This window comes from Thrips palmi, unplaced genomic scaffold, assembly GCF_012932325.1.
Source record: "Thrips palmi isolate BJ-2018 unplaced genomic scaffold, TpBJ-2018v1 HiC_scaffold_11, whole genome shotgun sequence".
NCBI lineage: Eukaryota > Metazoa > Arthropoda > Insecta > Thysanoptera > Thripidae > Thrips > Thrips palmi.
Genome location: NW_023144622.1, coordinates 826,075 through 838,507, shown reverse-complemented (window position 1 = coordinate 838,507; position 12,433 = coordinate 826,075). Strand labels below are relative to the sequence as shown.

General features: G+C 63.6%; 1 protein-coding gene across 1 annotated transcript in view; it reads right to left on the bottom strand.

The window, feature by feature from the left end:
• Positions 1-2,364: 2,364 nt before the first annotated feature.
• The window catches only part of LOC117639663, a 77,967-nt gene continuing 67,898 nt past the window's right edge, over positions 2,365-12,433 (bottom strand). Inside the window, exons 4-5 of the mRNA XM_034375536.1 lie at positions 2,702-2,778; positions 2,365-2,388 (exon numbers count right to left, since the gene is read on the bottom strand). Coding sequence (XP_034231427.1) covers positions 2,365-2,388; positions 2,702-2,778 — 101 coding nt within the window. The remainder of the gene's footprint in view (positions 2,389-2,701; positions 2,779-12,433) is intronic.

Sequence of the window (12,433 nt, the reverse complement as noted above, 5' to 3'; positions counted from 1 at the left end):
AATAAAAGGATACTCTGTTTTGGCACGTCACTATCAGTAAGCGGGGCGCGTTGAGCGGGGCGGTTGAGCAGCCTTCAGGACCTCGAGGACCTTGGCCTTCAGTAAGGGCGCACGGCGGCGATGCCCACCCTGGGCGACGCGGCGCTGTTGGCGCGGTGCAGCAGGTCGTGGTGCCGGGGCGGCGGCTCGGCGTAGCTGTGGCGGTAGCGCGCCGAGACCTGCGCCCGCGGCGGCCCCACCGGGTGTCCCTGGTGCCCCTGGTGCCCCTGGTGCCCCTGGTGCCCCTGGTGCCCCTGGTGCCCCTGGTGCCCCTGGTGCCCCTGGTGCCCCGGGTGTCCGGGCGGGCCTCCCGGCGGCCCGGGGTCCCTGGCCGTGTCGCGGTCCAGCCCCGGGTACCGGTCGCGCTCGTCCAGCTCCTGGTAGGACCGCCGCTTGAACTCCTGCGCCAGCTCGTTGGAGTGCCGCCGCCGCTCGTCCTCCAGCACCTCGAACACGCTGCGCCGCTTCTTGTCCGCGAGGTACGCGCGCTCGCGGTCCCCGAGGTCGTCGTCGTGGTCGCGCGGGTACGGCGCCGCGTGGCGGGGAGGCCCGGCGGCAGCCCGGGGGTGCGGGTGCGGCAGCGCGGGCAGCGCGTTGCTGCTGCGGTACCGCTCCAGCGGGATGTCCAGGTCCTCGTTGTAGGGGATGCGGTAGCGCGGGTGCGGGCTGTCCTCCGGCATGGCGGGCATGGCGGGCATGGCGTCGCTCGGGTAGGGGTAGCTGCCTCGGGCGGGGCTGCGGAATCTGTCTTCGCGGTGGACGCTCCGCGACCGCGACACAGCGGCAATGCCACGAAGATCACCGCTACGGGGGTCGCCCGCCCGGGGGTCACTTCCACGAGGATCGCCTCCGCGGGGTTCTCCGCCGCGGTGGTCGCCTCCTCGAGGGTCACGATGGTTACGATGATCGCTTCCGCGGGGGTCGACCCCCCGGGGGTCCGGCCCACGAGAATCCACCCCACGAGGCTCTGCGCCACGGGGATCGTTCCGGGAGTCTCCGCCACGGCCGGGGTGCTCCGCCCGGTCCGCCCTGTCCGCCCTGTCTCCCCGGTACGCGGCGGGGTACTCGTGGCGGGGCGGGCCTGGCCGGGAGGACCCCGTCGTCCTGGCCGGCGGCGCCGCGAAGTCATCGACGTCGTCCTCCAGGGACTCCCTCGACATCCGCCGGTTGACGGCGGCGATGATCCTCTGCCGGCCGCCCATCGGCGGCGCGTTGCCGGAGAAGTCCACGTCCTCCTCCTCCTCGTCGGCGTAGTAGCGGCCGCCCGCGGGGCCGGCGGGGCTCAGGGGCGCGTCCAGCATCTCGTCGTCGGAGTCGTCGCGCGACCGCGACCAGGAAGGGCGGCGGGGCCGGGGCCGCGGCCGGGGGCAGGGGCCGGCCACCATGGCGGGGCTGATGGGGGGCTCCACGATCTGCAAGCAGCGCCAAGCAGGACAAGGTTCACCACATACTCCACCAAGCGCGGCGCGGCGTGCGACTCCGATTTGCTCCGCTTCTGCTTACCGGTGGGGTGTGGGGGGGCTGCTGGGGGGCCGCCTGCTGCGGCTGCTGGTTGGAGCGCCGCTTCTCCATGTTGAGCTGCATCACCCGCTCCTGCTCCTCCAGCCGCTCGCGCTCCAGTGAAAGGAACTTCTCCTTGGCGTCCTGCAAATGCAGCTTCGTTTAGCGCGGCCGCCTCGCCTCACCACTGCCATCCCGTCGTCCTGCAGACTTCCGTCGCACAGTGGGCTAGAAGACCGGCGGAGGCGGCGAAAACTCCAGACGCCTTTTGACTTCCAGAGTCGCCAAACGGGACTCGAATCGAACGAGTAAACCCACCAATGGATTGCTCTCCGAACGAGGAATCCATTGGTGGGGTCACACGTTCGGTTCGAGTCCTGTTAAGCGACTCTGGAGCTCAAACGCGTCGAGAGTTTTGCCCACCTCCACCGGTGTTCTGGCTCACCGTGCGTCTCTCTGTCCTTCTCGCACCTAGGCGGGACGCCCCATGAGTGCGAGAGAGACAGGGCGACGATCACGACTGGGCAGCTCGGCGAACCGCTGGCCGTGAGCACGCCATGACGTACCTGGAAGCGCTCCCTGGGCGACATGGGCCCCGACAGGGGGTGGTTGCCCGCCGCCCCTCTCCGCGACAGGCCCGCCGCGGGGGTGGCGGCGCCGCGGTGGTGTGGGGCTGGTGACAGAGACCTCGGCGGCGACCTGGCGGCGCGGGGCGACCTCGGTGACCTCGGCGATGACCTGGGCGACCGTGGGGTCCTGGGCGACCTCGCCCGCTGCCGTTCGTCAGCCGGCGGCCGCCGCACTCGCGTCCGGGACGGCAGATCCTCATCCTCGTCTCGCGGCGCGTGTCTGCTGAGGAAGCCAGCTGAACGTAAACCCACTCACACGCGGACAAACGAGCCAAGCTCGGAAGTACGTCCGGAACTACCCACCTGTCGATGGGCGGCGTGGGGCTGGCGTGTCTTCGACGGGATCCTGGCGCGCCGCCGGCCAGGGGGTGGTCACGCGCGTCGCGGGGGTCCGTCCTCGTCAGCGACCCGGGCGTGGCGGGCGTGGCGGGCGTGCTGGGCGACGAGGGCGACGGCGACGCCGGGGAGTGCACCCGGCGAGCGCGCGGCAGGCTGAGCTCCGCGCCGTGCGAGCCCCGCCACCCGGACAGCACGCCGCGGCCGCCGAGCCCCGACAGCCCCGGCTGCACCAGGAACAGCGAGTCCTCGGAAGGCTCGTTCCACTCCTCGTCTGCAACAGAACGCATTCAACAGTCAGTCACTTGCGCGCCGCGGCCGCGTGGTGGAAAGCAGTCACCTTCCATCAAAGAACCACAGGTTCAAATCCCACCACTTGAAAAAAAAAAATACTATCAGTTGAGAATAATCGTCTATTATTACGTAAGCGTTAACGTTCTTTCTAAACGGACGGGCAACCAATCAGACCCGGAGCAACGAGCCGCGGCCGCAATTTGCAGCTGCTGCTTGCAGCTGTCTGCAGCTGGGCCGAGCTGTGCAGCAGCGCGATCGTGCTCGGAAAAGTATTGCAATAAACGCTCCGGGTGCTTGCGGTGCAGGTCCATCAATGGGTGCAGTGCAGTGGAGGGGAGGGGGGACAAGGTGGGCGTTGCCTTGCGACAATGAAAATCGAGCTCACGCCCCACACGTGGAGTCCAGCGGTCCAGAGGGCAGGGAGGGAAGAGAGGGAAGGGAGGGGAGGGAGGCGAACCAGAAACAGTAAAACCCCACACAACTCATTCACGCACGACGAAGATAAAATACGGCAGCGACGTAAGCGGCCAAGCGGCGGCCCTGCATGCATGCATTGCATACCATGGCGGAGCGGAGCCGGCAGAGGCTTTCGTTCGGCCCGGTCCACCACGTAACTTGTAATACCCGACGATTTGTGTTGGCCGCTGCTAGCGCCACACACACTGACACACACACACACACACACACACGCGCGCACACACACACACACACACACACACACACACACACGCACGCACACACACGCACGGTCGGAGAGTAAAATGGCCGCGGAGATGCTTTTCGATAATTAACAGCGGCGAGTGTCGTAACGTCGAATAACGCCTCACAATGGAACGGAGTTTCTACTCCATATTTATGGCTCCGCGGGCATCGCATCGACTCGGCCTCGCTCCGCTCCGCTCTCGGTCCGAGCGGTCCGAGACAGCAGCAGTAGCAGCGGTAGCAGCCAGCCTCTTCACCGTCCCGAGTTCCTTCCGATCGGTTCCATTTCCGGTTTCATGACGACAATGGCGGCGTCTGGACTGCCCGGCTGCCCGCTCTGTGCGTGCGTGTGTGTGTGTGTGTGTGTGTGCGTGTGTGTGTGTGTGTGTGCGCGCGCGTGCGCTTGTGAGTGTGTGTGTGTATGTGTGTATGTGTGTGTGCGTGCGCGCGTGCGTGTGTGTTTGTGAGTGTGTCTGTGAGTGTGTGAGAGAGACATCGACACTCAGCCCGAAGGTGGGAATCTAACGGAACGGACTTTGGCAGTTGGACTGCGCGAGACTGCACCTCCCCGTTTACCTCTTTCATCCCAGGCGGCATCTTTGCCTCTGCAAACGCGCAGTGTTTCGCGAAAGGTTTTGCGACGGACAGACGGGCAGGCGGACAGACGTACAGACAGGCGGCAGGCCGGCAGGCCGACAGAAGATAGAGGAGAAAGGCTGGGCAGCATTGTCTCGATCAAGGTCGCTATGCACAGAATGGCCGTCTATTCACAGAGCGCTGCCTGCCGGCGCCACGGCGCGCCTAGTGGGCCCCGGCGCCCTTTGCCAGGCCGTTTGCCGCGCGTTGCCGCGTCAACCGAGTGGCCGAGGTGGAAGCAGTGGACGCACTCAAGGTTAAGGTTTTGTCCGGAGGCGAGTCCTCGAGTCCTTACAGTGGGCCTCAAGACTGATGGAGGCGACAAAAGTTTTAGACGCGTTTTGAGCTCCACAGTCGCTAAATGGGACTCGAACCGAACGTGTGACCCCACCAATGGATTGCTCTCCGAACGAGGAATCCATTGGTGGGGTCACACGTTCAGTTCGTGTCCTGTTTATAGGCTTTCGAGCTCAAAACGCGTTTAGCGTTCCGGCCGCCTCCAGCGGTGGCGCTCTGTGCGCTTGCCACTGGCCGGGCTGCGGGCATTCCGAACTGCGCTGTCGTGGCGCTCTCTCTGTCGCACTAATGGGGCGCCCCGCACGGAAGCGAGAGAGACAGAAAGCACTTGTTGATCACCACATAGCGCTGCCGCCGCGGATCTTGAGCCTGAAACGGCGGTTCTGTTCGGTTCGGCCAGTCGGAGCAGGCCAGGCCGCGCCGCCAGGCCGTTGCCTTTACGAGGCCGGTCTCGTCGCGGCCTGCAGTCGCTCTGTCTCTCTCGCACCCGCACGGCACGCCCCGCGAGTGCGAGAGAGACAGAGCGACGCGCTCGGAGGCGGCCCGCTGGACGACACGCTAGGCGGACGGCACGGACGGCACGCCGTCACGCCGTCACGCGGCCGGACTGGTTCGGTTATCGCGCTGGCGACATGCAACGCCCGGCAGGACGGGCAGGGCCGGCAGGACGGACGCTGTCTCTCTCGCATCCCTACGGGACGCCCCGTGAGTGCGACAGAGACAGAGCGAGGCGCTCGCCTGCACTGCAGGCAGGACGCGGACGGCCACCACGGCCACCGCGGTCACGTGGGCGTGGGCACTCGTCCGCTCATTTCGCAGGTTTCATTGCATGCCGCCGTACCGCGGTCGGCACCGCGACACCACACTCGGCCCGCGTCGCTACTCCCCGCGGCAGGGCCTCGAGAGGAAGTGCCCGGCGATACTCCGCGCGGGAGAGACTTGGAGCGCCGGTTATGCGGACGGTCTCCTCCACACGGGGTATCCGCGGGTCGCTCCTGATGACACTGGCCGCGCTGGCCGCTGGCAGGCCGTGGGTCCCCGGGCTGCGCAACGGGGGACCTCTCTCCTCCTCTCCACTTCGCCCGTCGCGGCAGACTGTCTCTCTCACACCTCTAGGGAAACGCCCCGCGAGTGCGAGAGAGACAGAGCAGCGTTAGGTAGGAATGAAGCGGGCCCCGCAGCCCAGATGAAGTAATCGGCATAACGGTGGGAACTGGAGCCTTTGGGCGCCGCCCTCACAAAGTCACAAAGGCCGGCCAGACACGCGCCTCTCGGCCTTTCGGGCTTTCGGACCGCGGCGATACCCCGTGACTCCTTTGCGCGCGGAGTAGCGACACGGAGGGGGGAATTTCGAAACGGGGCGGGCATTTAAATCCCCGGAAGACGAGGCTGCCAGGCGTGGATACGTACAGCGGAGGGGGAAGGGGTTTTTGCCCCCCTATAGCCCCTAGATAGCCGTCTGAAAGGTAGGAAAAAGAGCTACTTTGCCCCCGTAAGTAGGCAAAAGATGTTACCACCCCAATTAGGCCGCCTCTGGATCCGCCACTGGAGACTGCCTGCAAAGAAGGAGAGGAGCAGAAGAAGAAGAAGAAGAAGAAGAAGAAGAAGAAGAAGAAGAAGAAGAAGAAGAAGAAGAAGAAGAAGAAGAAGAAGAAGAAGAAGAAGAAGAAGAAGAAGAAGAAGAAGAAGAGAAGGGAAAAAAGAGGGAGCCCTTAGCGGTGAACCCTGACGTCGCCGACAACGTTTGCATAATGAAGTCATATGCAGTCATACGCATGGGGACCGCCGCGCGCTATCTCACTCATACTCAAACACGCACACACTCACACAGGCGCGCGCAATTATGGGGCGTAGTTTATGTTCGCCGTGCGGCACATTCTTGAACAGGGTGACTGAACCGGTCCGGGCGCTGCAGCGCCGCTGCCTTTGACAGCGGCTGACAGGCATTTGCCAGCCTTTTGGCAGCCTTTCCCCGAGTCGAGGAGTCGTCGTCGACTCCGCGGGGAGGGAGGGGGAGGGGGAGGCGCCGCTAAGTGCTCCACTAGCAAATCATGCCGTCCGGTGGTAATGAGGCACGAATCTAGCATGTCTGTCTGTCTGTCTGTCTGTCTGTCTGCCCGTCCGTCTGCCCACGCATTCGCATTCCGTGTCGACATTTTCGCATGGCTCCCCTGCAGTCGCTGCAGGTGGCAGACGTGTCGCCACCCCGCCGCGGGGCGTCCGCGTGGTTCGCGTCCCGTGGGGCCTTCTGGCCGCGACGCCGCGACGCCGCGACGCGCCTCCGACGAGAGATCCCATAACACACTATTTACCGATAGGGGCGACGCAGCGAGACGGCCGAGACGGCCGGCCCACTTCACCTGCGCGGCTCTCTCCGTCTCTCTCGCACGCGTGGGGCGTCCCGTGTAGGTGCGAGGGAGACAGATCGACGACAACGACTCTCGGAATCAGTCTGCTGGGCGCTGCCTGGGCGCTGCCTGCCTGGGCGTTGCCCAATGCACTGACGCTGGACGATCCGAAGGGGCCCGGCCCGGCGGCCCAGGGCAGGGGGCCAGATCACATCTGCCTATAAGGAGCCCCCGCATTAGTTGCCCCCCTCTTGCATCAGGCACTACAATACCTGCTGACAGTGCAGCAGGGCGTAGTTCCTGGCCGATCTGCCTTACGTCAGAGTCACACTTTGCGGGCCACACACATACGCACACTATCGCACACTCACTCACTCACTCACACACACACACACACACACACACACACACACACAGACACACAGACACACTTGCACGCGGCATGAAATTGCCAAGGCCACAGGTGTCGGGTCGAAAATTGGCCGCCGACGATCCCCCTCAAGGCGCTCAAGGCCCTCAGCGTGCTGCCGTGCCGTGCCGCCATACGACGGCGTTGCAGTGCAGCAGCACCGCGATGACAGCCTGACGCCTTGATCTTTACGTCGCCGTCAACAACAGCAACAACAACAGGCCGACAGTTTAAACGAAAACACACGCAAACACGGGGAGGCTACCACTCTGCCCCAGTCCGTTCCAGTCTGCGGACTGATTCCGAGAGTCATTTCCGCAGCTCTGTCTCGCTCGCACTTATGGGGCGTACCGTGTGCGCGAGAAAGACAGAGCGACGAAAATGACTCCGGAATCGGTGTGCTGGAGCGAGGAGAAGGTTCACTCGCATCAACGCTTGCTCGCTCCCCGCTCGTGATCTGAGCGTTAGTTCCGAGCGATCTCTCTCTCTCTCTCCCTCTCTCTCTCTCTCTCTCTCTCTCTCTCTCTCTCTCTCCTCTCTCTCTCTCTCTCCTCTCTCTCTCTCTCTGTCCCTCAAACCGAACTAAGCGGTACAAAGACGGCGCCGTCGGCTGGTTAATGAGCCCCAGTCCAGGCCGCGATCCTAACTCAATCAGCGGTCGCGCTGTCTCTCTCGCACCCGTGTGGACCGGCCCGCGGGTGCGAGGGAGACAGAGCGACACCCACCCACTTTCATCAGCAGCACGCTGCGCACGCTGCCGACCGGACCGTTTTGTCGCGTACCCGCGCGCCTCGCTTAGCATATCGGACGCAGTGGTGAACTGGGCCGCGTGCTGCCCGACGTGCCGCTCCAGGCAGGGACTCCATCAGCCTCCAGGAGTCTTCATAAGTCTCCAGGCATTCTCCAGCAGAGTCCAGAGGTCTCTAGGCAGACTCCAGCAGCCTCCAGGAAGCCTCGTGCATACTCCAGAAGCCTCTAGGTAGACTCCACTACACTCCAAAAGCCTCCAGGCAGACTCCAGAGGCGTTCCAGGCAGACTCCCGCAGCTTCCAGCGTACTCCAGAAGGCTGTAGAAAGACTCCAGAAGACTCGAGTCTGCTGGATCCAGCATACTCCAGAAGACTCCAGTAGCTCCAGTATACTCTAGTCAGACTCCAGAATCCTCTCCAGCATACTCCAGAAGCCTCCAGTATACTCCAGGCAGACTCCAGAATCCTCTCCAGGATACTCCAGAAGCCTCCAGTATACTCCAGGAAAACTCCAGAATCCTCTTCAGCATACTCCAGAAGACTCCAGTATACTCCAGGAAAACTCCAGAATCCTATCCAGCATACTCCAGTATACTCCGGGCAGACTCCAGAATCCTCTCCAGCGTACTCCAGAAGCCTCCAGGAGACTCCAGAGCAGCGGGCGATTTCGGCAGACTAGCCGCCTCGCCGCCCGTCTGACGGGTATGCATATCACGGCGCCGTGTGTCGGAATTAGACTATTCACATACCTCCACGCCTTTCGCGGCCGTGCCCTGCCGTGCCCTGCCGTGCCTTGCCCTTGCCATGCCTTGCTCTTGCCGTGCCGCAAAACTCGCCCAACTCGCCGCCCGATTTCTCGTGCGCGATTTCAGCGTTCGGTCTCGGTGGCGGCCGCACAGTGGCCCAGAAGACCGGCGCAGGCGGCCAAAATTCTAGACGCGTTTCGAGCTCCAGAGTCGCTTAATGGGATTCGAACCATGCGTGTGACCCCACCACTAGATTCCTCGTTCGGAGAGCAATCTATTGATGGGGTCACACGTTCCGTTCGAGTCCCATTCAGCGACTCTGGAGCTCAAAACGCGCCCGGGGTTCTGATCGCCTCCACCGGTCTTCTGGCCCACTGTGGGCCGGCCCTGGGCGAGGCCCTGGGTCTCTCGATTTCACTGCAAGTGCAGCATCGACGAGGCTATGGCTAAACGGCGCCAGATGGCGCGGGCGTCTTCCCCGAACCGCAGAGGTACTGCTCGATCTGGCTTCGGAGTGCTTTAGGATCGCAGATGATTCCAATCACCCACACTGTCGAAGCGAAACGCGCGAAACTTTTTAATATCCAGGCTGTGTATCGACCTTCCACAAACCGACAGTAGTAAATTTGTTACGACCTGGAGTATCAGCATCAACGCGTTTGGGTAGGAGTGTCTACATTTTAAAAATCATTTTTTCAAGTCGTGTATTCCGAGTATGAGTGCATATTTACGAGTGTACTTTACAACCCGTCGACGACCGACCGACACTCGTCTCACAGCGGACGAGCGGACAGACGGAAAGACAGACAGACAGACAGACAGGCCGCCGGGGTTCATCCCACGGTGACGACGCGCGAAGACTCGTGACATTTGAGTCGCCTGTGCAACACCAGCAGCGCCTGCACCGCCAGAAGGGCCATCACGGCTGCGCCTCTCCTTTGAAAGGGAAGGGCCGCCACTGTTTGAAAGCCTCCGCGCTGCTCCGCGGCAGACTCATTCCGAGAGTCGTCTTCGTCGCTCTGTCTCTCTCGCACCTCTACGGCACGCCCCGTGAGTGCGAGAGAGACAGAGCGACGACTCTCGGAGTGAGTCCGCTGCGCCCTTGGAGCCTCACCGTCCTCAGTCCTTGCCAGTGTACGTCCTTTCCAGTGCGGCCGCTCCATTAATTGCAGCGGCGAGATCTCGAAGCGGCCGTACCAATCGAGAGGTCGACCGTTTGGCGACTTGAACGCGCGCGTCGCGCCACTGTATGGAGTCACGCTCGGAGCGACCTTTGCTTTGTCCCGGGGCTGCCAACTATTGGGCAACAACACACAATAAAGACACGTCACGCACGCAGCGCGCTGCGCGGAGCCGCCAGGCCGCCATGCAGCCGCGTGGTGGCGACCCTGAGAGCCGAGGCGGGAAAATCTTTTGCATGTCTGCACTGCAACTCGAGGCTGGCCACGCCGAGCCACGCAGACAACAGCGAGCCGCGGAGAAAGCCAGAGGCACTGTGTTGTCAACGCGTCGATTGCTGCCTTCAAGTCGGACGAGAAAAAAATAATCAAACAACGGGTATTTGAACCCGCGGCGCGCGCGTGGTCCCTAGCCGGCAGCAGCAGGCAAACGCAGACGCCGCGCCGATTTGGCAACGCGACACGCCTCTCCCTGCCAGTGTGGGGAGGGCCCGACGCAACGGCCACAATCAGCAGACGGATTCCGAGAGTCGTCGCTCTGTCTCTCTCGCACTCATGGGGCGCCCCGTGTAGGTGCGAGAGAGACAGAGCGACGAAAACGACTCTCGGAAACAGCCTGCAGGGCCTCTGGCATTCCGAAAGGGCGCGCTGGCGGCCTGGCGGGGCGGCGCGGTGCCTGCCAGCCCTGCCTGCCCCGGCGGGGCGGCGCGTACTCACGCGCGCGTTTTAGCTAATTATTACGCCATCGGTTTTCCATTTTACCACTCCACTGCAAGCCGCGGCCCGCCGCGGCGGCGTGCGTCGCGTTGTACAGTGGGCCAGAAGACTGGTGGAGGCGGACAAAACTCTCGACGCGTTTTGAGCTCCAGAGTCGCTAAACAGGACTCGAACAGAACGTGTGACCCCACCAATGGGCTGCTGTCCGAACGAGGAATCCATTGGTGGGGTCACACGTTCGGTTCGAGTCCTGATTAGTGACTCTGGAGCACAGAACGAGTCTAGAATTTTGTCCGCCTCCACCGGTCTTCTGACCCACTGTGCGTGGCGCGCCCGATCATGTGCGGTCTAGCCCTTAATGGCAATGGTAATGTCGGCCGCCTGCGAACCTCGGCATAGGCCGGCCCGCCGTGCGGCCGCGCGTGGCGGGTCTGCCTACCCCGCAGTTCGCAGGCGCTTCGCTGTCTCCGTCGCACCCGTGCGGCGTCCCGTAGGGGAGCGAGAGAGACAGAGCGCTTCTTCGGAATCGTTCAGCACAGCGCCGACCATGTCGCACAGTGGGCCAGAAGACCGGTGGAGGCGGCCAAAACTCTAGACGCGTTTTGAGCTCCAGAGTCGCTAAATGGGACTCGAACCGAACGTGTGACCCCACCAATGGATTGCTCTCCGAACGAGGAATCGATTGGTGGGGTCACACGTTCGGTTCGAGTCCCATTTAGCGACTCTGGAGCTCAAAACGCGTCTAGAGTTTTGGCCGCCTCCACCGGCTTCTGGCCCACTGTGGGTCGTCTCCGCTCGCTAGATCGGCAGAGCAGCGGCCGCTCGCCGGGAGAAACCTTCACGTATGAAAAATCGAGCGGTGGCGGCGGTCCGCGCGGGAGTTGCCGGGAGTTGCCGCGCCGCGGCGGCTATCTGCGCATCGTCGTCGCCGCTGCGGCTGCGCCATGGCTGCGCGCCGCGCTGCGCCGGACTCACTTTTGGCCATAAAGATCGGCCTGGATATGACTGAGTTGTAGGTGGCGAAGAGAAAGCTCAGCGCGGTGCGGCGAGCATCGGCCGGCATCGGCCCAGCCAACCTGCAGCCAGCAGACTGATTCCGAGAGTCGTTTTCGTCGCTCTGTCTCTCTAGCACTCATGGGGCGTCCCGTGTAGGTGCAAGGGAGACAGAGCGACGAAAAAGACTCTCGGAATCAGTGCGCAGCACTCGGATTCTCCACGACGAAAGGAAAATAGGCGTTGGTCGTGCGGTGGTGCCCGCCGCAAGTTTTCGGCAGTGTCGGTGCGCGGTGCTGCGCGGTGCGGCACCCTCAGGAGCTTTACCGGCGGCGGCTCGCCGGACGTTTATTGATAGCGCTATGCAAAGCGAGGGACAAGGACACGTTCCAGTCGAGCGTGGGGCGGCGGGGGGGGGCGGGGAGGGCGGGTGGGGTGGGGCGGGCGGGGCGGGGGGGGGGGCGGGGCGGGGGGCGGGGGGGGCGGGGCGGGGCGGGGCGGGCGGGGGGGAGGGCGGGGGGCAGGGCGGGTGGGGGGCGAGGGCGGGGGGGGCGGGGCGGGCGGGGTGGTGCGAGGCGGGGCGGGGCGGGGCGGGGCGGGGCGGGCGGGGCGGGGGGGCGGGCGGGTCGAGGCGGGGCGGGGCGCTGCATGATGCATGGCACACCGCGTTGTTACAGAGTCTCCTTCACACCCTCTTCAGAATTAACACAAGCATCGTCCGTGGTAAACACAACTCGTGTTTTCCCTTTCCCGTTCTCTCGGATTTTACTTTTACTCGGAATTCTGTATTTTCGCACGAGAAGCGCGTGTGACGGTAGATCGCCCCGCCGCCGCCGCCACATCGTTCTTGGCAGGTAACT